Source organism: Chelonoidis abingdonii, chromosome 9 (assembly GCF_003597395.2).
Source record: "Chelonoidis abingdonii isolate Lonesome George chromosome 9, CheloAbing_2.0, whole genome shotgun sequence".
NCBI lineage: Eukaryota > Metazoa > Chordata > Testudines > Testudinidae > Chelonoidis > Chelonoidis abingdonii.
The window spans coordinates 32,959,913-32,987,622 of NC_133777.1; the positions used below are offsets into that span (position 1 = coordinate 32,959,913).

At 44.7% G+C, this 27,710-nt stretch overlaps 2 protein-coding genes and 1 pseudogene across 2 annotated transcripts in view; 1 reads left to right on the forward strand and 2 right to left on the reverse strand.

The window, feature by feature from the left end:
* The window catches only part of TELO2 (telomere maintenance 2), a 308,161-nt gene that overhangs the window by 45,378 nt on the left and 235,073 nt on the right, over positions 1-27,710 (reverse strand). The gene's annotated exons all lie outside the window — the stretch shown is intronic.
* IFT140 (intraflagellar transport 140) overlaps positions 1-27,710 on the forward strand; it is a 237,089-nt gene that overhangs the window by 14,206 nt on the left and 195,173 nt on the right. Inside the window, exons 4-6 of the mRNA XM_075069081.1 lie at positions 10,299-10,420; positions 12,266-12,408; positions 21,654-21,829. Of these exons, the coding sequence (XP_074925182.1) occupies positions 10,299-10,420; positions 12,266-12,408; positions 21,654-21,829 (441 nt within the window). The remainder of the gene's footprint in view (positions 1-10,298; positions 10,421-12,265; positions 12,409-21,653; positions 21,830-27,710) is intronic.
* On the reverse strand, positions 4,272-6,625 carry LOC142047262 (uncharacterized; annotated as a pseudogene).

Below are 27,710 nucleotides of genomic sequence, written 5' to 3' on the forward strand. Positions count from 1 at the left end.
ATGAACAACTCCTCTTGCAGGAGGTGCAATCACGTCTCTCTCTGGGGCAACAGAGGAGATTCCTCAGAAGTTCAGGGGCAAGGGGTTCTATTCCTGCTATTTCCTCTAGATCTCTGAGACCTCAACACGTTCATAGGGAGAGTGAAGTTGCACATGATCTCTCTGGCTACCATCATTCCTTCTCTGGATCCAGGGGACTGGTATGCCACCCTTGAATTGAGAGATGCATACTTACATATATCCATTATCCTGGCCCACAGACTATTCCTGAGATTTGTGGTCAGCGGCCAGCACTGTCTGTTTAAGGTGCTCCCATTTGGGCTTTCGGCGGCCCCCGGGTTATTCATCAAGTGTATGGTGGTTGTGGCAGCCTTCCTCCGGAAATGTCGGGTGCAAGTAATCCCGTACCTAGATGACTGGCTCATCAAGGCCAAGTTGCAAGCATGAGCCACAGAGCATGTCTCTGGCGCGGGCCACATTCCACAGGCTCGGGCTCATATTGAATGTGCCCAAATCCACACTGGCTCCAATGCAGAGAATAGAATTCATAGGGCTGTCTTGGACTCCATGCAGGCCAAAGTGTTCCTGCCTGAAGGTGTGCTTCCAAGCACTCATGAACACTATTGAAATTCTTCGCCGATTTTCCCACAACCATGGCTGGCAATTGCATGAAACTATCCGGGCATATGGTGGCCTGCACATACGTGGTCCAGGACACTAGATTATGCCTTCGGCCCCTCCAGGCATGGTTGGTGTAGGTGCACAGTCTGGGCAGGGACCTGCTTGATGCAATAGTTACCCTCCACCCTTGCATCCTCGAGTCTCTCCACTGGTGGCATCAACCACAAGTTGTGTGGGAGTACACTCTGCCAAACCACAACATATGCTATCTCTAATCACGGCTGCCTCGGTGCTTGGGTGGGGAGTGCCCATGGGCAATATCAGAGCCCAAGGCCTATGGTCCCGCACAGAACTATCGCTGCATATCAACATAAGGGAGCTGAGGGCGGTTTGTCTGGCATGCCAAGTGTTCCAGGCCTGCCTGCAGGGTGCATGTGTGTTGGCGCCGACAGAACATTGCTGCAGTGTTGTCTATATAAGCAAACAGGATGATGCTTCCTTCTCTCCCAGGAAGCCCTTGGGCTATGGGATTTTTGCATTGTCCACTTGATACATCTAGAGGCGTTGCACCTTTCAGGAGTGCAAAATGAGCCAGCTGATCATTTCATGGTCCCTCAGGCTGGACATCATGCACTTGATTTTTTTCCCAGAGGTGGGTCTCTCCTCACATAGACCTGTGCATGACACAGGGCAACAGGAAGTGACAGTGGTTCTGCTCTTCCCTGAATCACAGCCCAGGGTCCATTGTGGATCACAGAATATCAGGGTTGGAAGGGACCTCAGGAGATCTAGTCAAATCTCCTGCTCAAAGAAGGACAAATCCCCAGACAGGTTGGTGTGGGGTTTGTTTGTTTTTTTTTTTTTTTCCTTAGCCCCAGTTCCCTAAATGGCCTCCTCAAGGATTTAAACTCACAACCCTGGGTTTTGCAGGCCAGTGCTCAAACCACTGAGCTATCCCTCCACCTTCACCTTCCATGGCTGAGTCACCTGCTGTACGTGTTCGTGGCCTTCCCTCTCATACGCAAAGTCCTCCTCAAGAATCGCCAGGATGATCCTCATAGCACCAGTGTGGCCCCGCCAGCACTGGTTCACCATATTGTTGAACCTCTCAGTGGACAGATCAGTAGTGCTTCCTGTGTGCCTGACCCTAATCACACAGGACCATGGCTGTCTGCAACACCCCAATCTGGAGTCCCTCCACCTCATGTCATGGAAACTCTATGGCTGAACCCTCTTGAGCTTCAGTATTTGGACTGAGTGAGGGAGGTCCTGCTGGGAAGTAGGAAACCCTCCACTCGTGTCATGTACCTGGCAAAATGGAAGCATTTTTCCATCTGGTCTCTGCAGAGGGGAATCGAACCGCAGCTAGTGTCCGTTCCCCATATTTTGGATTACCTATTATAACTTAAGCAGCAGGGGTTGGCAATATCATCTCTCAGGGTACACCCTGCTGCCATTTTGGCCTTTCACCTGGGGGCGGCGGATAGGTCAGTCTTTAGTAATCCCATGGTGGCTTGGACAGACTTTATCCCCAGGTATGACGGCCCGTTCCCCAGTGGGACCTCAACGTGGTCCTGTCTGCACTCATGGGGGAGGGGCCCTTTTGAGCCTATAGCAACCTGCCTTTCCTGGAAAGTGGCCTTTCTGGTGGCCATAACCTCGGCCAGAAGGGTATCCAAGCTCAGCGCGCTGGCTTCCGAGCCCCCCTATATGGTCTCTTATAAAGACAAGTTGCAACTACACCCTCACCCTGCATTTCTGCCAAAGGTAGTCTCCCAGTTTCATTTGAACCAAGACTTATTTTTACCTGTGTTCTTCCTTAAGCTCCATACCAGTAACTAAGAACTCATGTTCCATTCCCTGGTTGTTAGGCATGCCCTAGTAGTCTACATTGAGCACACAAAGCTATTGCGTAAGTTACCATAGCTCTTTATTGCAATCACAGAAATGATGAGGGGCTCCCACTCTCATCCCAGCTCATCTCATCATGGATCATGTCCGGTATCAGGACTTGCTATGACCTGGCAAAAATTTCAGCCCCTCGGCTTACGGCACGCTCCATGAGAGTGCAGGCATCGTCCGCAGTATTCCTGGCACACATCCCTATCCAGGACATATGCAAGGCAGCTGCATGGTCTTCCATCCACACTTTCACGTCACCCTACACCATTACCTAATGGCTGCATCATCCCTCGCCTCTTGTCAGGGCAGTCCTGTACTCAGCAACCAGGTGAACTCCGACCCTTCCCCCAGGGAAGCTGCTTTGAAGTCACCTATTCGAGTGCACGTGAACAATCATTCAAAGAAGAAAAAATGGTTACGAGAGGTAGGTAACTGTTATTCTCAAACACAGCAGAAATGCATGAGTCTTCCTAGTATCAGTGTATTTTTAGTTGGACCAAAGAGCAAAAAGACTCCGGGAGGGGGGGTGTTGTGGCAATATATTTTAAATACATTAATCTTAATTTCTTGATGAGTTGGTTGCTCTTTTTATGTAGCAAAATGGGGAATTATCTATTGATATTCATTGTTGACCACTAAATATTCAATACTGGATTCTGTTTTTGCCAATTCCTGAGCCAAAAAAAATGCTATTCCTTTTGTCTATTTTCTGTGAGCTTTTTTAACACTCCCTAGGATAAGATACAGCTTCTCCAGAGATTTCAGCTTTTATTGTCAGTATGAATCAATGAAAAAGTGTAGATCTAATTATTGATTGTAAAACTTCTATTATGTTTGGAGGTCTTGTCAAGTACATAAACCAAAAGGGGTACTTTTCAATGGTGCTGCAAACACTGGTGGATCACAAGGGATGTTTCACCAACATCAACGTGGGATGGCCGGGAAAGGTACATGACGCTCGTGTCTTCAGGAACTCTACTCAGTTTCAAAAGCTGCAGGAAGGGACTTTCTTCCCAGACCAGAAAATAACCGTTGGGGATGTTCAAATGCCTATAGTTACCCTTGGGGACCCAGCCTACCCCTTAATGCCATGGCTCATGAAACCATACACAGGCACCCTGGACAGTTGTCGGGAGCTGTTCAACTATAGGCTGAGCAAGTGCAGAATGGTGGTAGAATGTGCATTTGGATGTTTAGAAGAGCGGTTTACTGGCGCAGTTTACTGCGCGGTTTACTGGCGCAGTTTACTGACTCGGATAGACCTCAGCGAAACCAATATTCCCATTGTTATTACTGCTTGCTGTGCGCTCCACAATCTCTGTGAGAGTAAGGGAGAAACATTTATGGCAGAGTGGGAGGCTGAGGCAAATCACCTGGCCCCTGATTATGTGCAGCCAGACACCAGCATGGTTAGAAGAGCACAGCAGGACGCACTGTGCAGCAGAGAAGCTTTGAAAACCAGTTTCATGACTGGCCAGGCTATGGTGTGAAAGTTCTGTTTGTTTATCCTGGATGAACATTCCCCCCACCCCCACCCCTTGGTTCACTCTACTTCCCTGTAAGCTAGCTGCCCTCACCTCCCCCCTTCGATCACAGCTTGCAGAGGCAATAAAGTCATTGTTGCTTCACATTCATGCATTCTTTATTAATTCATCACACAAATAGGGGGCTAACTGCCAAGGTAGCCCAGGAGGGGTGGGGGAAGAGGGAAGTGTGGGGTGGGGTGGAGTGGGATAGGATGGAAGGATAAGGCGACACTGCACTTTAAAACTTATTGAAGGCCAGCCTTCTGTTGTTTGGGCAATCCTCTGGGGTGGAGTGGCTGGGTGGCTGGAGGCCCCCCTACTGCATTCTTGGGCATCTGGGTGAGGAGGCTATGGAACTTGGGGAGGAGGGCAGCTAGTTACGTAGGGGCTGTGGCGACAGGAACGGATGTTGTCTGAATGCCATATCCGTTTGATGCTCCAGCAGTCGGAGCATCGACTCTTGCCTTCTGTTCACAAGCTGATGCCACCTATCCTCTTCAGTCCTCCACCTCTCTTCACGTTCGTGTTGTGCTTTCCTGCACTCTGACATCGTCTGCCTCCACACATTCTGCTGTGCTCTGTCAGTGTGGGAAGACAGCAGTAGATCTGAGAACATCTCATCCCAAGTGTGTTTTTTTCGCCTTCTAATCTTCGCTAGCCTCTGCAATGGAGAAACTTTTGCGGCAGCTGGGGGACAATACACATTTTAGAGAACAATAAGATCACTCTTTCCTGTTAAACCTTGCTGTTCACATTACACAGCACATGTGCTTTTGTTACAAGGTAGCATTTTGCCTGTTATATTGAGGCCCTGCTGCTCTGGTGTAAGAGATCACTCATGCAGTGCCAGGCAACAGAATTTGGCTTGCAGGCAGCCTTGGTAAGCCACAGTCTTTTGGCTTCTTTAACCTTCATAACATGTGGGAATGGTTTCAGATAGCAGCACCCTCATTTCCCATACCAAGCAGCTGTTGGGTTGGCCATTTAAAATGGGTTTGCAGTTTAAAAGGAGGGACTGCAGTTGTTGGGTTAACATGCAGCACAAACCCAAATACCCCCTCCCCCTGCCATGCTATTCTCTGGGATGATCATTTCACCCCTCCCCCCACCACGTGGCTAACAGCGGGGAACATTTCTGTTCAGCCACAGCAGAGCAGGAACTGGCACCTCTGAACGTCCCCTTAATAAAAGCACCCTATTTCAACCAGGTGACCATGAATGATATCACTCTCCTGAGGAGCAGTCATGTAGCTTAAAATACATTTATTCAGATTCTTTATTCTCACATTTTTATTTTGTTAGAAAATGTGAACGACACATTCCTTGTTTACTAGATGATGATTAATCTTTTACTCGTGATTTGTGTCTAACTGCATTTGGATGGAAATTGGAATTCAATTAAAAAGGCACTAAAGCAGCATTTTGAAAAAAGATATTACCTAAATAAAACTGCTGTAAATATGGTGGATGCATAAGAAAAAAAATTACTTTATCAAAACAAGTTTGGGGTTTGTTTTAGTTTTGGAAAAGAGAAGACTGAGAGGGGACATGATAGCAGTTTCCAGGTATCTAAAAGGGTGTCATAAGGAGGTGGCAGAAAACTTGTTCATCTTAGCCTCTAAGGGTAGAACAAGAAGCAATGGGCTTAAACTGCAGCAAGGGAGGTTTAGGTTGGACATTAGGAACTTTTTCCTAACTGTCAGGGTGGTTAAACACTGGAATAAGTTGCCTAGGGAGGTTGTAGAATCTCCATCTCTAGAGATATTTAAGGGTAGGTTAGATAAATGTCTATCAGGAATGGTCTAGACAATATTTGGTCCTGCCATAAAGGCAGGGGACTGGACTCTATGACCTTTCGAGGTCCCTTCCAGTCCTAGAATCTATGAGAGATAAGGAACGGATGTTGTCTGAATGCCAGGAACCACCAGGATTTGCGCTCCATCCCCATACATGTTAACAGACTTTTGCAGTAGTTGTACTGGCTGCGAATGCCAGGGCAGATTAATCATTAAACATGCTTGCCTTTAAACCATATTTTACAAAGGTACACTCACCAGAGGTCCCTTCTCCGCCTACAGGGTCTGTGAGCATGCCTTGGGTTGGTTCAGGGGGTACTGGCTCCAGGTCCAGGATGAGAAACATACCTTGGCTGTTGGGGAAACCAGTTTCTCCGCTTCCTTGCTGTGAGCTATCTTCAGTCTCTTTGTCATCATTTCCTCATCCTCAAAACCCACTTCTTTGTTGTGTGATTCTCCATTGACGGAGTCAACGCACAGGGTTGGGATAGTGGTGGCTGCACCCCCTAGCATGGCATGCGGCTCAACGTAGAAGCAGCATGTCTGTGGCTCTGCCCCAGACCTTCTGTTTGCCTCTCTGGTTTTGTGGTAGACTTGCCTTAGCTCCTTTATTTTCACGCACTGTTATAGCCTCTGTCCTTCATGCCCTTTGAGACTTTTGGCATTTCATTTACTGCAACGGAGTTCAGCTAGCCCGGATTCATCTCCCCGTATGGCGAGCAGATCCCATATCTCCTGTTCGGTCCATGCTGGAGCTCTTTTGTGATCCTGGGACTCCATCATGGTTACCTGTGCTGATGAGATCTGCACTCACCTGCACCTTGCCATGCTGGCCAAACAGAAAATGAAATTCAAAAGTTCGCAGGCCTTTTCCTGTTTGCTTGGCTTGCGCATCTGAGTTGAGAGCGCTGTCCAGAGCGGTCACAATGGAGCACTCTGGGATAGCTCCTGGAGGCCAGTACCGTCAAATTGCTTCCACACTACCCCAAATTCGACCCGGCAAAGCCAATTTCAATGCTAATCCCCTCGTTGGAGGTGGAGTAAAGAAATCGATTTAAAGAACCCTTTAAGTTGAGAAAAAAAGGGCTTTGTCGTTTGGATGGCTCCAGGCTTCAATCGAGGTAATGCTGCTAAATTCGACCTAAAATCGTAGTGTAGACCAGGCCTTAGTAATTGATAATGGATCTTGGAAGACTCCAATCCACATAAGATGTCTACCTGGGGACGGTCACGATAGCAATGGCTGCTGCCTGTAAAAAACTAAGTAATGCACGGACATGTGACTTGCCCATGGGACCCCAAATTCCATTTTTGCTGTAACTTCCCACAGGAAGAGGCGGGATAGCTCAGTGGTTTGAGTATTAGCCTGCTAAACCGAGGGTTGTGAGTTCAATTCTTGAGGGGGGCCATATAGGGATCTGGGGCAGAAATCTGTCTGTGGATTGGTCCTGCTTTGAGCAGGGGGTTGGACTAGATGACAACCCTGATATTCTATGAAAGAGGTGTTCTTACACCTGGAGGAGACTAAAAGGCTGATCTCCATCTTGTCTTCAATCCTGCTTCTTACTTTTGGAGAGACTCTGCTGCAAACTGAAGCTCTGAACAAAGAACTGAATGACCCATCCCAGCTGTGAATGTACTCCAGAGATTTGATTTGAACCTGCAGTTTATTCTATCACTGCTACAAGCCTGAATCAAGAACTTTGCTACTGTATGTAATTGATTCCATTTAACCAATTCTAGCTCTCATCTATATCTTTTTTTCTTTTATGATTAAACCTTAGATTTTTAGATTCTAAAGAATTGGCAACAGCGTGATTTGTGGGTAAGGTCTAATTTGTATATTGACCTGGGTCTGGCGACCGGTCCTTGGGGATTGTGAGAACCTTTTTTTCGTTCACTGGGATATTGGTTTTCATAGCCGTTCAACCCAATAACAAGGGGCACTGGTGGTGATATTGGGAAAGTGGAGTGTCTACGGCAGGGATAGGCAACCTATGGCAGGCATGCCGAAGGCAGCACGCGAGCTTATTTTTCAATGGCACTCTCACTGCCCAGGTTCTGGCCACTGGTCCAGGAGGCTCTACATTTTAACTTAATTTTACATGAAGCTTCTTAAACATTTTAAAAACTTTATTCACTTCACATACAACAATAATTTAGTTATATATTAGACTTACAGAAACAGACCTTATAAAAACATTAAAACGTATTACTGGCATGTGAAACCTTAAATTAGAGTGAATAAATGAAGACTCAGCACACCACTTCTGAAAGGTTGCCAACCCTTGGTCAATGGGAATTGCTTGTATGACTTATGGTTAGCCAGTGGGGTAAAACCGAAGTCCTCTCTATTTGGCTGGTTTGATTTGCCTTAAAGGAACTCCATTTTTGGGCTGTAACTGCCCTGTTTTAAGCAATTTGTCCTGAACTGATACTCTCAATTGGGTCCCACCAGAACAAGCATCGTTACAACCCTTCACTGTAATTTGTCTAAATGAAATTGCAGTTTAAATTATACATTTTTATTCTGTTTTTGTTCATTGCCTAGCAGAGTGGGCCCCCAATTGTAACTGAGCACTCCAGGTACTATCATAATACAAATAATAAATCTTAAAATTCCACCTGCAAAGCTGGTATCGTAAGTCAGCTTTTTGGGATTGTGAATGTGATTCCTCTGCTTCTCTCTTTGTGCCATTTTTCCACTCAGCAGAGGGTTGAAATTGATAGGTATCCAAAACTGGAGTGCTTCAGACTGCAGAATTCTTCTCAATTTCAACTCTTTGCCAACTGGGCCAGGGTCTGAGGTTCAGCACAATACCTGTACTTGAATCATTATGTCTGCCTGTATTCTTGGTCAAAATAGAGCGAGCAGCTCAGACTTATTTTGTTTATCAACTGTTGGCTCTCTTGTTTCGAAACTAATATATTTTCTCTGATAAAACAGTATGCTTTGTTAAAATAAATATCTTGAGAAAGCTGTGTCAGAATTAGGGCCCAACAACTTAGTCATCATTTAATCTTGCAATGGCAAGCATTTGATTTAAATTAGTTAATTAGATTTTGATGTTCCTGTGATTTACACATTTATGGGACTGGAGAGGTGCTGTGGGCAGTATGCTAATAAGTTCATGCAGCTTGCGCAAATGGATCACTGTTTTGTTATCATACTCACATGTATAATGCTTGTGAACATGCATTCACTTTTGGACACTTCTTTCCTAGAAGGAAGGAGAGCCACAAATGGTGTTACTTATTTGATATGCATGGCCTGGGGGCAATGGGGAGAGAGAGAAGCAGTTGTATGTTTGGAGGGAGAAGAGAGTAAATAAAAGCTCTGTATTTCAAATGGCTACATAATGTTGGCAGGAAACTGGTTTCAGAATGGGAGATTTCAAGCTTATAACTTCTCATAATAAAACATGCTAGCAGTCTTCAAATATTTGATGAGGTGAAAAATCCCAAGAAGAGTGTAATATGGTTTTGGGTGGAGCAAGCAGGTAAAATGGGAATTAAAGGGAAAATTTAAGTTGAATATCAGAAAAAAACTTCTTGACAGTGAGCTCAGTTAGACAATGGAACAGTCTCTCAAGAGAAATAATGAAGGCCCGTTGGTTGAGACACTTAAAACTAGACTGGATGAAATGCTAGAAAATGGGCTTTGAGGAACAATTTTGCATTGACTCCTATTACATGAACTACATAACTAATGATCTAATGAGTGTTTTTCTTCTTTAACTTCTCTTATGGTTCTCTCAACTTCTAAGAATGTCGTTTTAAAATGTCTTTCTGATCCTAAAAACGAATCAGTCCTCACTTAAAAAAAAAAAAAAAAAATCAGAGTGAGTGTAGAAAGTGTTGCAGCATTTCTAATATTCTCTCTTCTGTGCTGGGAAATCCATAAATAATGACTCTGCGTTTCTCTGATCATGTGTGCTTTTGCTTTGCTTGCCTGCTTGGCCTTGAAAATAGGCAGTGGATTGAAACTAACAAGAGTTCTAGAGCTGGATTCTTCTTAGTTTGAATAACCTAACTGCTCACAAGGAAGAAAAAAGGGGTACAGGGTATGATGAGTACGTGCAAGTGCATGTGTCTTGGTGCATATGTGCAGAACAAAACAAGGTTGGTCCAATTTTAGGCCTGCCAGCTTTAGCAATGTCCTTTTCATTAAGAATTGAAGTAATTTAGGCACTTTTCCAGACAGTGTCATTTTAAATAAATAATGAAATGCCATTATTTAAAAAGTCACTTGAAGTCTTTGCCGCCTGTGAAAGAGGGATAATCTTACCTACATATTAAAAAATAAAGATGAAAGATACTAAATAAGAGAAAAATACCATGTTATCAGAAAAAATATATTGCCTGAAGTGATTATTTAATGTCCATTGAGTAGTTCGTCTCCTATTATTATCGGTTTGTGAGGCAGGTCTATCTCTTTTTTCAATTCTTCCAGCTTGGAGTCATGGTTCTATGGAGACTGGACCAGCGGGGTCGAGTGCAGGGCCCCCCTTTATTGAAACATGAATATGGAAAGTATCTTTCTCACTGTATCTTTCGGCCTCCATCTCCTGGCGAGTAAGTGAAAATGCCCCAGTTGGAACTCTTCTAGACTATGTCTCTCCCTTTAGGGCTGGGAATTTCTTATTATTAGATTTGTTGCACAGAGTTCCCATGGAAATCCAAACACACACAGCTTGTAGTGGCTCCTCCTAACTGCTCCAGCCATCACTAGTGCTTATCTGCCTTAGATGCAAAGCACAATTACCTGCTGCTTCCTATATCCCCTCACTATGAGTGCTCCTTACTCTCTCTTCTACAACCAGATCCTCCTATCTCCCAACCTAGCTCCCAGACCAACCTTCTTCTGCCTAGTCCCTAGTTTCTCCCCTGACTGCGCATACCTTCTGGCTTGTTTCCAACACCCTTCCCTGGTGACTGCTCATCCTCTGGTCCCAGATCTTCTTCCTCCCCAGATTTAGACACTCTCTTGAACCCATTCCCCTGCCAGCTTCCTTATAAATGTATGGTTCCAGGCTTTTCTCCTTTTCTTTTATTCCAACTATCACCTCTCTTCTCCCTCCCCCACTTTCTCCGCCCCCCACCAATCAGCACTTTTCTAAGCTCTTTTTCCCATTGCTATGACTGCCTTTCCTTTGGTTCCAGATCCTTCTTCCAACTCCTGTTGCTGACTCCCTTTCCTCTGCATGGATCCAGGTCCCCTTCCTCTCTTCCTCGTTGCTGCTAGCTCTCACAACTCCAGCAAACAGTAATGTTGATATTTCAGAGGTCTGGCAGCACGACTGCCTGTGATCATGTTAACAGATGTGATTTATACTAAATACAATGATTTTAAATGTACAGTGGGTCCCCGGTATAGATTGGGGTTGTGTTCTTGAAAAGGGTGATATATACTGACATGACTTGTATTGTGGACCTCCTTGTACACCAGTGGCATAGACAGGAGGGGACACTTGGGTGGGCATGCAGTGACAGGGGAGTGGAGAGGTAGGAGCGATCTGGCCGCCTCTCCCTCTCCTCCAGCTGGCCTTGCAGGGGTGGGGGGAATAAACACTCTGGCCAGGGGCTCCCGGAAAATGGGGAGCCCTGTAAAAATGTGTGCAACCCCAGCTGCTCCCCCGGTATTCAGGGCTTGCCCCGCTATGCTCACCTGGCACTCCTGCTGGGGAGCAGGGTTGGGGCGCAGGGGCTTGCCCTGCTCTGGCCAAGGAATTGGGGTCAGGGGCTTGGAAGCCCCTGTGCTCTGACCCCACCCCCTGTCAGGAGGGCCAAGTAAGTGGAGCAAGGCAAGCCCCCGACGCCACTCTATGGCTGGAGCTCCAGAGCTTGGCAAGCCTCCGTGCTCCTACCATGCTCTCCGGCTGGAATGCCAGGTGGGCAGTGTGGGGCAAGCTCTGTGGTGGGAGCAGAGCTGAGATGAGGGGGGAGGGGGCTGGATGTTAAGGGAGTGGGCCGCAGCCCACTCGTGGCTATGCATATCTGTCGCATATGTTGCTCATCAATAGGGAAACGTGTTCCGATTCAGGTTGCTCCCGATCTGCATATCTGTCATTTGCAACTTATAGCACAGTAGTGCAAACTACGGCTATGCGGGACCGACGTGAATCGGAACACATTCTCCTATTGATGAGTGATGTTACGCAAAACAACGGAAAAGGGAGAGATGTATATTGGGAACCCCTTGAATATCCTTCTGTAAGCAGGAAATAATACTAAGTCATGATAGAGATTGAATATATTTGAGGATTCCAATCTCTCTGCTGAGCTGAGTGTGAAAGCTATCTCCATCATGAATAGTTGCCCCATTTTGATAGTGGGAATCCCCATCCATTTTTTTTCTCTATTAAAAAGTTCTGTGCCAAATGGGGAGCTAGAAATGAAATGCCTTTTGGTTGTCTGCAGGGACCTGGTACAGCTAGCCAAAGCAGCGGTGAGTGGTGATGAAAAAGCCCTGGATATGTTTAACTGGAGAAAAGCTGGAATCGGAGTGCCTCTGAAAGTGGGACCCCAGGAGGGGTTGTCCTTTTTCATCAGTGTGACTGATGGTAAGAAAAACAAACCCCCCCAAAAACAAACCCTGCAGTCTGTTGGGAAATGTAGTCTCTTTAATGTTTTCAAAACTCTTCAGCGTAAGGTGGTCTTGTTTTCAGTTGTGCTGTTGCACAGATAGATTATTCTTAGGGGAGAAATAAAACACCTAGTAAGATGAAGTGTATAAAGTCATGAAAATCCTAACATCTTCAGAGTGAGTTTCTCTGTACAACATCCTTCTTCCGGACCAGTCCTGTTGGGATTGGAAGTTTTGGGAGCAGGATAAATGTTTGGAAGGGTAGTGGCTGTGATGACTTCAGAAGTGGAAATAGCTGATTCCTAGTAATGTCAGAAAGAGGTATCGAAAGTTATTTTCCTATTTTGCATGAGGGATTTTCCTGTTAGAATAGAGCTGGTAGCCTCAAGCACTGCTGTAAACTTAGTGGTTATTCCATTGAAGGAATATACTCTACCCCTTTGAGTGGACTTGATTAATCACAGCCTGGCATATGGCTGTTTTTCTTTGCAGAAAGAAAATGAGGGTAATCTGTACCATCCAAAAGAGGTCAGAACTAGAGAGAAGCTATTTGTCGCCTTCCTTTCCAAAGATACAAAATAATTAATATTTTGTGTTGTTGCTAGAACCAATGTTAAATGATGTCCAAAGCATATTTTCTATAGAAATTATAAATCTTAATATCTCCCTTTTTTTTTTCTTCTTTCACTTTTTTCCTTCTGTAGCATGATGCATCTGTTCAGTCTTTTTTTACTGTCTGTATTTTCCCTTAGACTAATTTGCTTCATGTGATCTCCCCCATCCCCTCCCCCCAAATCTTTGCTTTGACATCTTTCTTCTCTATTTTCACTTCTAGTGGATTTTTTTTCCTCATCTTTTTCTTTCTCTAGCCCCATTGCTCCCCTCTCTCTAAATCTCCTGCCTACTGACCCAGGACCAGAACAGCTCTTCCATATACAGTTGAAGAGTGTTTTGAAGACTGGTGACCAGTTACTATGAGTGCTGCCCTCCAAAAGCAGATTAACTGATAACTCTGGGGATCTGGTTAATTTATGCTAATCTCCCAATAGAGTCATGGTTCTGTCTGCAAGGCTGCATCTACACTGACAAAAATGGGGCTCCTAATTCAACACTGGTTCACCACAAGTGGTGGTAGCAATGGTGGAAACTATACTGGAGACAGGGCTCAGGCATTTTGACCATCATGTAATTGGATTTGTTGATATAATATGGCATTATTTAATTCATTTAGATGGATTACTTGAGGATAGCATTGATTAGCAATACCAGGGAGGCAGTATGACCTAATGGATAGGGATTCTGGAGTCCTGGGTTCAATATCTGATACTACTTTGCTGGGTGACCTTGGGCAACTAACTTCCCTCTCTGTGCCTTGGTTTCACTAGCTGTAAAATGGGGCTAATGATACTGAACTCCTTTGTAAAGTGTTTTTGAGCTCTCTCAATGTCTGTTTTATTAATTATTTATTATTTGAATAGGCAACACCACAGTGAATTCTAAGAAAGTGAAACAGTAAATGACACTGACAGCAGTTCCTTAATAGATCAAAATAGTGACATCCTTTTAGTGGAGAAGAAACATCTTTGAACAGTGATGTGTTTTAAATTCCATTTGCAGGGGAATTTAGCTTTACACTGAGAATTGTCTTTAGAGCAACCATTACAATGATGCACAGCTCTACCTACTGACAAACTCCTCATTGTGCAAGCGTGTGTGTGTTTTCTCACATTTTCCCTTTGTTTCTTTGGTATGTCATCTAAGCTCCAAATTAGGGGACAAATTCTGCTTGCCCAACTCATTTAAATAATTTGTTTCAGGAATATACATGTGCCATTCTAGGTAGTGGTCTCTTACTGTTTTCATTATAAGTTAGTGTTTTGATAATTGTTGAAGTCTAGCTTTAAATCCTATCTAGGCTGACAGCAAACAGCTTCTCAGACCAAGAGCTATCTTTTCAAAAAAGAAGAAATTAAAATAATTTGGCCACTTTGGGTATATTTATGCTGTAATCATGGGGTGTGACTGCATCTTGAGTAGACACACCTACTCTAGCTTTAATCTAGCCACAGCTTCATTCTTTTGGTACCCAAAATAGCTAGATTAAAACTAAGTTTAGATATGTCTATACCAGCTGCAGTTACATCCCACACTTTCAGTGCAGACATGTCCTTTAAGAGAAATGTTTCTTCTTTGAGTGCTGTCCCTGTGGGTGCTCCACTTCAGATGTTGGTGTGTCCCGGCGCATTGATCAGAGATCTTCAGTAGCAGTGCCTGGTCAGGGCACGTGTGCGCAATAGCTGTCTCATAGCACCACTGGTGCCTCATGTAGCATGCACATGACCCAACTGCTTCATTTCCTTCTCAGTCATCCTCAGCCTGAGATGGAGCTCTGTAGTGGTGTTGAAGAAAACGTAGGAAAGAAGTAGATAACATTAGATTGTTTAGGTAAGCCTCAGTTTGTTGTAATTAGTTGGGTCACTTAGTGTTAAGTTTCAGTTAGTCTTAGTTAGACAATTCATTCCTCTGCCCATCCCAAGTTAGCGCTACGAGGGCTGTTAAAAATATGCCTGGCTCCTCAGATTTTTAAAGATGCACTTCGTACAAGGAATCAATACCTATTTCGGATGGGCACTCACTATGCATTCACTGCTTAGGTGAGTCGCACATATCACAAAAGTTCGCTCACGGCTGCATTTGCAAAACTTGAGTGAGGAGAGACGGAGATCTCCGACTTGAATTTCTCCATTTAAAATGAGTTTCTTATGCCTACTTCCGACCCCAGATAACCCTCGACAAGGGACTCTAAGAACACATCCTCTGTGGACAGGGCTCGTACCCTTTCCTCCACAAAACTGAGAAAATGGCCATGACCTACCCAAACAGAAAACCATTTTAAAAAAAAAAGTTCTCTGGTGTGATCTCTATTCTCGGTGCCAACCTCAGGCAGTGTGAGTATCTTTGAGGCACCAGGCACTTCTGGCACCCCCTGTATTGGGACTTTTGCTAGCAGGGGAAAGGAGTTGAGTGGTAGGCACAAACCAGCCTCCTCCTCCATGGCACCAACTATTCCTGTGAAGGGCACAGTACCACAACCTTTGCCATTGGCGATGCCCCCTCTGCCCGCACCAACTTCGTTGGAACCGTCAACAGAGAATTCAAGAATGGTACCACTGGCACTGACTAGGGCCACATACAAATGAACAGCGCTGACCAAGCTACCACCTAATGTGTCAGCACAGAAAGGCACAACATCGAAAACAGCAGCACCACATCCTCTTACACGGAAAGTAGACATGGAAGTAGTGTCTACCCCCATATCTCCGCTGTTTGGCACTGATGGCTCCCGAGTACCAACGGCACTGGACCAGCCAGAATCCCCCACTGCTCCACTATTTTCAAGTGAAGATGTGGATGACCTTGAAGAGGAAGTCTTCTCATCAGATCAGTCCTCATCATCAGGCATCAGACCACCAGTGTTCCACAAGATCAAGAGAACAGCTTACCAGGGACATACATCCTTGGCTCACAAATACCTGAACTATCTCCCTCTTTCACACCCTAGGGTTACAAATAAACTAGCAGAAATCTACTCTAACCCCAGTACAACAATTGGACTTCATCGGAGCACATCTGGACTCAATAGAGACCAAAGCATCACTACCAATGACCAGATTCTCAGCACTGACCACACTCATATCAGTGGTCACAACAGCCCATGTGTATCAGCATGTACCGGGCCGGCCTACAAGTATTGGGACATATGGCAACCACTACCTTTGTAGTAAGACATCCTTGACTACATATGTGCTGCCTACAGGGATGGCTGAGCTCGGTATACAGACCATGAGAGCACAGCCTGAACAAAAGCTTAACACTAATATCAAAAGTCCAACACTTCTTAAAATGGTGGACAAGTCCAAGAAACGTTTGCGCAGGGATCCCGTTTCAGCAAGATCCACCATCCATACTGATCACAACAGATGTCTCACTGATCAGCTGGAGTGCTTCCTTGACCTAACATACAATCTGAGGGAAGTGGTTGCCCACAGAAACACATTTACAAATCAACCTGCTCGAATTACATGTGGTTTGCAACGAGTGTATCCATTTCCTCCCAATAATAAGGAACAAAACAATAAGAATCATGATGGACAACATGGCATATATGTTCTACATAAACGGACAGGGTGGAGCACGATCTCATTCCCTATGCAGAGAAGCCATAAAACTATGGAACTGGTGCATAAAGCACAACATCACCATTACAGCATCATACCTCCCAGGTCAACAGAACATGATGGTGGATACATTAAGCAGACAGTTTTCCCAAGAACACAAGTGGGAACTGAACAACAACATTACACAACACATATTCCACATGTGGGAGTTCCCACACTTGGACCTATTCGCGACAGAACGAAACAACAAATGTCCAATGTTTTGCTCACGAGCAGGACTGGGAACATTATCCCTAGGGGATGCCTTTCTGATCAGATGGAACACACCCCTCCTGTATGCATTCCCACCAATACCGTTAATCTCCAGAGTAATACACAAGATACGAACGGACAGAGCCAAGGTCATACTTATAGTCTTGACATGGTTCCCATACCTGAGACTCATGGTGATCTGCACACTATATACTCTCCCTCGGCGATGGGATCTTCTCTCACACGATGAAGGTCAAGTCCTGCATCTGGACCTGGAGAAACTTCATTTAAAGGCATGTCTCCTCCCTGACTCCAGCATGCCGAATTAACCTGCTCCGAACAGGTTAAACAGATATTACTAAACAGCAGAAAGACATCCACTCGTACCACTTACCTCCAGAAATGGAAAAGGTTCTCCATGTGGTGCCAAAACAAACACATAACCATTCTTTGAGTACATAGTAGAATTAAAAAAATCAAGACTGTCCACAAGTTCAGTTAAAGTACACCTCACATCCATAACTGCTTTCCATCATAAGATTGACGGTGTCTCAGTATTCACACACCTGATCACAAAGTGTTTCCTCACAGGTATACAGAACATGTACCAAGAAATAGGCAATCCCACACTGGCATGGGATCTAAACTTGGTCCTCAGAGGCCTTATCAAAGCACCATTTGGACCACTTGCTACTTGTTCCCTACTACACTTATCAATGAAGGTAGCATTCCTGGTCACGATTACATCCATGCAAAGAGTAAGTGACATAGGGCCTCTTGTGGCCCACCTTCCACACACCATATTCTTCAAAGACAGTGACACTATGACCACACCCAAAATTTGTCCCTAAGATAACATCCTTTCATTTCAACCAACCGATTCACTTACCTTTGTTTTAACCTAAACCACACAGGACTACACAAGAGACAGTCCTCCATGCTCTAGATGTTAGACGTGCTTTAGCATTCTACCTAGATAGAATGAAACCATTCCGAAAATCACCAAGACTTTTCATCTCCACGACTGGATGATCAAAGGGATCCGCAATATCAAAACAAAGACTTTCAAAATGGATCTCCAATTGCATCCATCAGAGCCCATTGACAAGATAAGTATTGACCTCAACAGCCTTTTTGAATAACGTACCAATCACAGAAATGTTTTGAGCTGCCACTTGGGCTTCATAACACACATTCATGAATCACTATACAGTAACACAAAGCTCAGGCTCAGGTGCAATACTAGGCCTAACAGTGCTAACTTCAGCTATGCATACAACTCCGAAGCCCATCTGTCCTCAGTAGGGCACTACTCCACGATCACCTGAAGTGGAGCACCCATAGGGCAGCACTTGAAGAAGAGAGGGTACATCTTGTACAGTATCTGAGGTTCTTCGAGATGTGTGTCCCTGTAGGTGCTCCACTACCCACCCTCCTCCCCTCTACTTTGGAGTTCATATTAAAGACTCCATGGTAGAGAAGGAACTGACGGGGTTCAGTTGTGTGCATGCTAGATGAGGTGCCACTGGCACTGCAAGACAGCTACTGTGCACGTGTGCCCTGACCAGGCACTGCTACCAAAAATCTCTGATCAAGTGTCAGTATGTCCTGACACTGTTGAAGTGGAGCACCCACAGGGACGTACATCTCGAAGAACCTCAGTTACTGCATAAGGTGAGTAACCCTCTCTTTTTTGATGCTTTTTTGCATTCATTAATCCATAATGGCTGTATTTAAAAAAAAAAAACGCAGTCAGATGTTAGTGTAGACTATGGAGTGCCTTTTGTAATTAAAATAAATGACAAATTAACAACATTTGAAATGTTATTTTTGTGCTTTTTTTACTTGCCTGGAATAGATGTATTACAAACATTTCTAAAGCTCTCATCACCATGGTAAAACAATATACAAAATTCAGTTATCAGACCTTATATGAGAAAGTTTGTCTAAAGCAAAGATATTTTAACGCTTGAAATTTACCAACAACTCTCTCTTTCATAATGATATTTTACACAGAATTGTTGTCATGACTGTATGCTACAGGTGATTGGTGCACTAATGTAGATGTCTGACATGAGATTTCCAAAATGTTTTATATCCAGGCTCTAGTCTGCTCAAGGTATCCTGAGCTGTACTGAATGCACCCTTGTTGTGTATTGTTTGAAGACATCATTAATTTATTTTACTTTTTTGTCTCTTCCAGGCTGTTAATAGAGAAGAGAACAGTATTCATCCTAATATACCTCCCCCCTGAACAGTATCCACTCTCTGCCACCCTTTGTCTTTAGAGTCTAACCCAGTTCCTTTATCCACTCAATTAGCTGAGCATTTGATAACTTTTTTTAGAATAATGTTTTTGTGTGACACTACAGTGAAAAGCTTTCTTAAAATTCAATTAAAAAGCTTAACTAACCTTTTTCTCTTGCTACTGGAGAGGACCTTTGAAACAGCGCGTGGCCTTAAGAATATGAAAGTTGGTGCTTTGTGTTGCAGTAGCCAAGTGCGACAGACTAACTTAAGTACAAATTCAAGATGAGATCTAAAAACTGACCATTTATTGTCATTAAAGATCCTATGGAACTTTCAAAAGAATAATGTCACTAACCCCAGTATCCTGGCCAAATTACAACTGGGATAATTACATGCTGCCTAACTGAATTCCCCTTGCGATTTCAATTAAAGCCCTGAACCTGAATGAGCTCTGTGCAAATATATTCCATTTAGGTTAATGGGACTTTATGTGCAGGGGTCTGCCTACATGGAACTCATTTTAGACTCTGTTCCTGAACTGTTATCTAGTGTTGCTGTGCACTGACAGCTGCCATGTTGAACACTAGAGGTAGTTGCAACATTCCCTATATATGCCTTCTCGCAGGGGTACTGTGAAGCTTGCTGCTTGTAAAATGCGTTGAGATCCTCCTGTGGAAAGTGGTAGATGTCTGAGAAAAACTCAGTTCTCGCTTTTTTGTTTGGGTGCAGCAGAGTCAGATACTTTATTCTGTTTAGCAGCTACAACAGGGAGAGAGTGCACTAGGACATAGGGTCTCCCCTTCCTAGACAGGTCTCTCAATAGGTAAACAATTACAACAAGCATTTATACTTTTGTTACAGACAATAATAAGCAACAGCTGCATTTTGTTTATACATAGATCATCCTGATATCTTGTTTTTCTCATTTCTGAGAGATGCCAGTCAATCTACATATAATCTACACAAGGTCAAAACAACTTCTCACACAGTTCTTTTCTGCTCACCTCACACAATCCTCGCTTCTGCAAATCTCACGTTATTAGGGCTACAGCTAGCCTAACTCTGGCTAACAGAGACTGTCATGCATTAAGTTCCCCTACAAATCCCTGTCAGTTCTTTCTGTACTTCCACATAGATAAATAAAAAATATTATGGCGAGGTGGTAGTGAAGCCATAATAAAGGTTGCATTAAAGAAGGGTATTTAACAAGAGAGAAGAAAGAGAATATTTACTAAGTGTTTGTTTCAGTTTTTTTCTGGAATAAAACTAAGAGTGTAGCAGGGTTTTTAATTGTCTGTGCAATTGGAATGTGGAGGATATAGTGTATTTAAAATTGAAACAAAATGGAAATAAAAACAAATGGCTTTTGTAACTGGGTTTCTACTGTCTTACTTTTTTTAAGAACCCCTTTGCAAAGAGCACACATGGAGATTCCACACTAAACTTATGTATATCAGTAGTTTACACAAAAAACACTTTTATAGTTTTCTGTTTTAGAATTTTTGGGGAAATTTTTTTTATTTAATTATTGACTTGATCTGCCCCAATATGAAAGTGCTACATTAATGATATGATAGTGTTTGCTATGCAGTGATCTGTGTCTATACATGGAGCAGATTTGTCATATTCCAATGTGTCATTTAATATTTCAGTATTAACTTCAGCACTGCCATTCTGAAAGCGCTGCATTAACTAATGGGAACTTTCTTTTCTAGGTAGTGTCTTATGAGTTTTACACATGACAGCAGATTAAACAAGTTGTCAGGGTCTCATTTAATCTAAGGTTGACGTTTCTCCATAGTAGAATGTTTGCTGCAGCTACTGTGTTGTTTGCTGTCATTGTTTTTTGTAAGGCACTGTATTTGCTTTTCATTTTTCATTTCCAATTTATATTATTTCTTTAAAAACTGAGGAAAGTCACATTCGAAAAAACTGTTTTAATGTAAGTTAGATTGCTCTGTTCTAATTTAATAACATTGTCCTCCTACAAGTACACAGTTATGGTAAAAAACCAAACTTTTTCTCTAACTACACCAATATAAAACATTTACCTTTTTACTATTGTCTTTTCACAACACATTGCTAACATCCAAGGTTTCAGAAACTATCATGCATCTCTTAAGTAGGACCATACAGACAAGAAGGACAAACATGTTTAAAGGTAGATGCCCTCCTTTTAAGATACGCTTTTAGTTCTGGATTTCTTTGAAGAAAAGAGAATAACTTTTTACACGTGTCCTTCTTGTATAAACTACTATACTATTTTAACTCCAACAGTGTATAAGAAGAGAAATAAAAATGTGGTTGTTGACCTTAACTGTGTATTTGCTAGCTTTTCAGCATTTGAGGAATATGTTGTTATTAAAGTAGAACAGAATAACCTTAACCAAGATTAAGCAAGGCTTTTTTTCTGTGTAGCCTTGCCTCTGAATAACTTAATGGTCTGACAACCCCACAAACATAACATTGTTGATCATTCATTTTTGTGGTTTACAGGTCTCTTGGAACAGAACAGTATGTAACTGGCTTGTGTTTACTGCAGGGTCTGTGCATTATGTGAATGAAAAAGGAAAGACAAGCCATGCATTGAGCACAGACAGTCCAATCCAAAAGCTCCTGATCATGGAGAAGAGGGATGTTTTGGTGGTAATAACAGAGAACCTCCTGCTGTCCATGTACACACTCACTCTTGAGGGAGAAGCAGAGGAAATCATGAAGGTAGGTGAGATAGGCTGAGGGGTAAAGGTTAGGTACTGCTGAGGTACAATATCAGTTTCTATAGATGTATAGTTCCACTTTTACTTTTGCCAATTTTCTGTTGCATGACAAATTCATTAAGGCCCACCTTTATTTCTTGGAGAAAACCCCACCCTTTAAGGAAATGCATGTTCCTCCTAAGGTTACTCCTAGGGGGATTCTTTGCCTCAAAATAAAAATTCTGTGAATTTTGTTTGTCAAAATAATGCAATATAATCATATCAGTTTCAGTTGTTTTGGTAATGTATTTAAACTACAATCCAGAAATAAAGTCACTTGGTAACTAATACTCTGCATTCCAGTTATATTCCTGGATTTTCATTTAAATTATATTACAGAACACCAAATGGCGCAAAAAAAAAAAAAAGTAGATCATTTTAAATTACTCAGACTTTCACACGTGAAAGTCGTACAATTTTGCTAATCATTGTCCTGGACCTGGCTGGGTACTTTGGGAAATGTTTTATTTACCCACAAAGTCTTTTTTAAAATTTTTTTTAAATGAGTAAGTAAAATAAATCCTAAATTGTAATCTAACCCCATTGTGCCACTTTTCTCACTTTTTTTCCTGTGCCAAGCACATAGATCTTCCTAGCTATTTCCTTACTATCATTTATAAGGCTTTACATCACATTGGCAATATAGGGGCCTTAAAATTTTTACAGATTTTATGCTCCTGGGGGAATTGATTGAGAATGGGAACAGCTAACTAACCATAGGAACATTAACAATGTTACTATGCAGGCAGGCTGTTACATTTCTGCCTCAGGGAATGAAATAAATTAACCATCTACAGCTACATTAACAAAATACGATTTTGGTTATTTTTACAAAAGCTATTTTCTTTAATTTGAAAACAAATTTTCAGTAACATGATATTAATATTTAATTTTTTTTTGATTCTAAGGAAGTTACAGACATGTTAGCAGGCAGGCAGGCTGCTACATTTCTGCCTCGGGGACAGAGCCTTCCTTGTGCACAATAAAAAGACCTCCCCCCGCCCCCTCCATGTCCTGTGAGCCGCAGTAGCAATTGAGAGGGACAGAGTCTCTCACTTGTTGGCCCCCTGATGGTGATCCCCTGGCAGGCACGCACACTTAGCCCTCTTCGCCCCGCAGTGATTTGTGTCTCTGAGGCTGCTCCAGGCATGCTGGAACAGACACTGCCAGGGCTGTCAGGGAAGAAGTGCATGTCGTCCCCCCCCCCCCCCCCGCAGGTTTCTTTTGCATTTTTCTCTGCGGGTAGCACAGAAATATGCAGATGATATGAATTCTGCACCCCCGCAGGGACCCAGAATTCTGTCAGGAGTACAACGTGGAGTCTAGAATTGTAGTGTTTATTTCAAAAGCATGGGTTTTCTCTTGCATCCCTGGTTCTCTGTTCTAACCTTCTCTCTCAGGGCCCTGGTCCCTCCTGTCCCTTCTCAAGTCCACAAATATCTCAGAGACCTTTATGCTGGTAAAACACCCAGTGCCATTTGTTTACAGTGCTGGTTCCCACCACCCTTGTACACTGTTCAGCCTTACACCTACAGTCTTAGGGAGCCCTCAGTTTCTGAGGCAAGCAGGCAAGAGTGATCTTTGTCTGCTTCCTCTCTTTGCCTTTTTGTGTCTTCTGTCTAGTGACATTAGCCTTCCAGCTCTTCTTATAAATTTTTATAAACCGTTTATAAGCCAACCCTATAATTCAGGGGTCAGTAAACTTTGGGCCATCAGGATAAGCTGTTGGTGGGCCAAGATGGTTTGTTTACCTCGAGTGTCCGCAGGCATGGAGGTAAACCTAAGTAAACAAAGTGTCCCGGCATGCCAGCTACTTACCTGACAGACCGGGACAGCAACTGATACGGACATTTTTTGGGGGGAGAAGCTGGGAGTCAGGGGAATAACCGCTGTGACCATCCCCCACATGACCCCACCCCTAGCCCGGGACCCCCAAACTCTCCTCATCCCATCCCTTCCCGCCTTATCTGGGGAGGGCCAGGGGAGGATGTCTCTAACCTGGCTGGAGCTGCTCCGGCGGGCTGGGCCGGGCCGGGCCAGGCTGGGCTGGGCGGCCGCAGCCTGCTCCGGTGGGCTGGGCCGGGCGGCCGCAGCCTGCTCTGATGGGCTGGGCCGGGCCAGGCCATGCGGCCGCAGCCTGCTCTGGGTGGTGGGGCTGAGCATCATGGCTGCAGCCTGCCAGCCCCAGAGCTGCAGCTGCTTCAGAGGCTGGGGGGAGTGCAGCGTGGCCAGAAGCAAAGAGACTCTGGCCTCACCTCTTCCCTTATGTCTCTGCTGGCTGTGCTGCCTCTCCTTGCTCCCTCTGTTGGGGGGAGGGGTGTGTCCCACCTCTCCCTCTCTATACTCGTTCATAAGCCAACCCCCTTCTCTGGTGCTTCCATTTTTTACTAAAAAAATTTGTCTTATGAACAAGTATATACAGTAGTTAACGATGGTAACAGTTATATTGTCACCATTAGTCACTAGCATTATCATTCCATTAAGAATGGGTGCAGTACATACCTTTCTTAGAGCGCCTGTTTCTGTCTTCAGATTCAGGATGATGATTTTTTGCTCTTGTTACAACCACAAAGGCTAGAAATGTAAAAATAATAAAATTAAAAGTAATGTAAAATTCTAAAGAAATTGATGGAGCTACTCATGAAGGGCTGCATAGGGTTCTCTTTAAGAATGGCTTTACCCATCCCTGACATTCAGCCTGGCTACATGTTTAAAAATACAGTGACATTGATGTTACAGTTCCTTTTACCTTTCTTTATTTAAAGCAGCTTAATTCTGAGTAAAGATGGTTCTGGAAAAAGAATTTCTCTCCCCCGTTTCCATATGTCCAGATGCCAGAATTTTTCTGGAGTTTGGAATCTTAATCCAATCCTGAATTTTATTTCTTATGCAATTTGTAGCTGGAGCTACTTTTTAGACAGAGCTGCAAGACCTATCTCTTTGCACACATCTTCTCAGCTAATCAAGTCCTAATTTCCAAGCTGACTGGTAAAACTACTAACAGCAGGGGATTTTTTTCCTTTGGTCTTGAATGTCTTGCTTTATGCCCTGCAAACACTCAGATACTTCTTCAGTGAAGCGTGCCAGATAGATAACTTTTAGCAAGGAGAGTTAAGGATTAATTTAAAAACAAAACAACCCCCCCCCCCCAAATTTCCAGTATCTCTCCTTGTCTCTTCCTTCTCTTTACTTGTCATTGATTGATTGATTGATTGTCCTGATCTCTCCCTCTCCTCTTACTCCTTTTGTCATTTTTTCCCATTAAGCATTAATCATGGGACTGGAAGGGACCTCGAGAGGTCATCTAGGCCATGGCTACACTTGCAGATGTAGAGCACTTTGGGTTAAACCAGCCTTCGGAGAGCGCACCAGGGAAAGCGCTCGTCTGTCCACACTGACAGCGCACTGGCATGGCCACATTCGCGGCATTTAGAGTGGCATTTGGAGCGGTACATTATGGGCAGCTATCCCACAGAGCACCTCTTCCCATTCTGGCACATGGCTTGTGGGAAGTGGGCGTGAGGGGCGGGCATTCTGAATCCTATCCCAACACCCTGTGTTGCATCGCTTCGCATCCCAGCAATCCCTGTGTTTTCATCCATCTTTGGCGCCATCTTTCAACAGTTTCTGTGCAGAGTGCACTTTGTCTTCCTGTAGAAGGGCTCAGCCGAGGCTCATCCCTCCCCCAGGGCTGTGGGGTTTCCCACCGCTTTGCACTAGTTTGTGCTGGGCCCAAGCCCTGGGTCAGGGTGGGCCAGTAAACAAGCAGTCAGTAACTCAGGCCCTTAAGCAGGGGCTGAGCGATTGGTTCAATATGAGCCCTGGCCCTAGGTCAGGGTGGGGCAGCAAACACACAGTCAGGGGCTCAGGCTTCTGAGTGTCTGATGCGAGGGGGAGACTGTCACTCATGAGTGGGGTGGCAGGGGGGACACAGACCCACCTGCTCCACTGCATCCCAGCCCGGAGCCCTAGCCGCGGCAGAAGACTTACTGCTGTGTCATTGGGGATCCTGACCACAACACACTGACATTGGTTCTGGCCCTGCTACAGCCAGGCCAGGGTCGACTGCCCCCAGGCTACTTCCGGACTCCCAGTCGTAAGGTATATAGGTTTGGCCGGCGTCCTCGGCGGTTCCCAGCACCATCGATTCCTCTGGGTAACTAGTGAAGGATAGGCTCAGCTGCTCCTCGGGATAGCTGGCGAGGAGTAGGCGCGGCTCCTCCTCAGGGTAGCTGGCAAAGGGTAGGCGGGGCTGGCCCAGCCAGTCACAGGTTGGCCGCAGCCTGCCGGCGTCTCCCAACCCGGAGCTAGGCCACAGGCATCTGGCCTCTCCAGCGGCTGGCTTTCAACTGAGCTTTGCAGCAGGGCTTTTCTACTTCTTGTCCTGTGCCGTGACATCTGGGGAGCGGGCACAGGATCCACTGGCTCCGCCCACATTGGTGCTAGGGGAGGCTCGTCCCTCAGCAGGTCTGTGGGGTATCCCACTGCCTCACTACACTTCCCTTTTGGTCTGCGGGAATGGAGCCCGTACTGCTGTGGAACATGCTGACGAGTCTCACCAGCACGTCTTGTTTGGCAGTCAAGTTACTGCTTAAGATCCAAAGTGACAGTGAGGAGTCCGAAGATGATATCAAGTCGTGTAACGCATACGATACAAAATTGTTTGTCTCATTCACAGACACGCTTTCCACTGTGGAACGCTGCTTTTGGGCTTGGGAAACGAGCACTGAGTGGTGGGATCACATCGTCCTGCAAGTCTGGGATGATGAGCACTGGCTGCAGAACTTTCGGATGAGAAAAGCCACTTTCATGGGACAGTGTGCTGAGCTCGCCCCCACACTGTGGTGCAGGGACACAAATTTGAGAGCTGCCCTGCCAGTGGAGAAACACGTGGCTATTGCAGTCTGAAAGCTGGCAGCTCCAGACAGCTACTGATCGGTCGCTAACAAGTTTGGAGTGGGAAAGTTGACGGTTGGAATTGTGTTGATGCAAGTTTGCAGGGCCATTATTCGCATCCTAGTCAGAAGAACCATGATTCCGGGTAACGTGCATGACATTGTGGCTGGCTTTGAATTAATGGGTTTCCCTAACTGCGGAGGGGCGATAGATGGGATGCATATTCCTATTCTGGCACCAGCTCACCTAGCCTCTGAGTATGTTAACTGAAAGGGGTATTTCTCCATGGTTCTCCAGGCGCTTGTGGATCACCGTGGTCATTTAATTGACCTTAACGCAGGTTGGCCCAAAAGGGTGCATGGCGCACACATCTTTCGGAACACTGGCCTGTTCAAGAAGCAGCAAACCAGGACTTTTTTCCCAGACCAGAGGATCACTGTAAGGGAAGTTGAAATGCCCATTGTGATCCTTTAAGACCTCGCTTACCATTTAATGCCATGGCTCATGAAATCCTACACAGGGAGCCCGGACAGCAGCCAGGAACGGTTCAACTACAGGCTGAGCTGGTGCCGAATGACTGTGGAGTGTGCTTTCAGCCATTTGAAGGGCTGCTGGTGCTCTCTTTATGGCAAGCTGGACTTGGCCGAAGACAGCATCCCCGTGGTTATATCCCCGTGCTGTACCCTCCATAATATTTGTGAAGGGAAGGGCGAAAGCTTCTCTCAGGCATGGGCCTCAGAGGTTCAACAACTGGAGGCTGAATTTGCACAGCTAGAGAGCAGAGCAATTAGAGGGGCCCAGCGCAGGGCTGCAAGGATTAGGGATGCCTTGAGGGAGCAATTTGAGGCTGAAAGCCACCAGTAACGGGAGTTAAGTGCAGTGGCTGTGTTGGTACACTGACTTACAGTGCTTGTTGCTTTCCTGGGCTAAGGTATATTTTGCTTTAT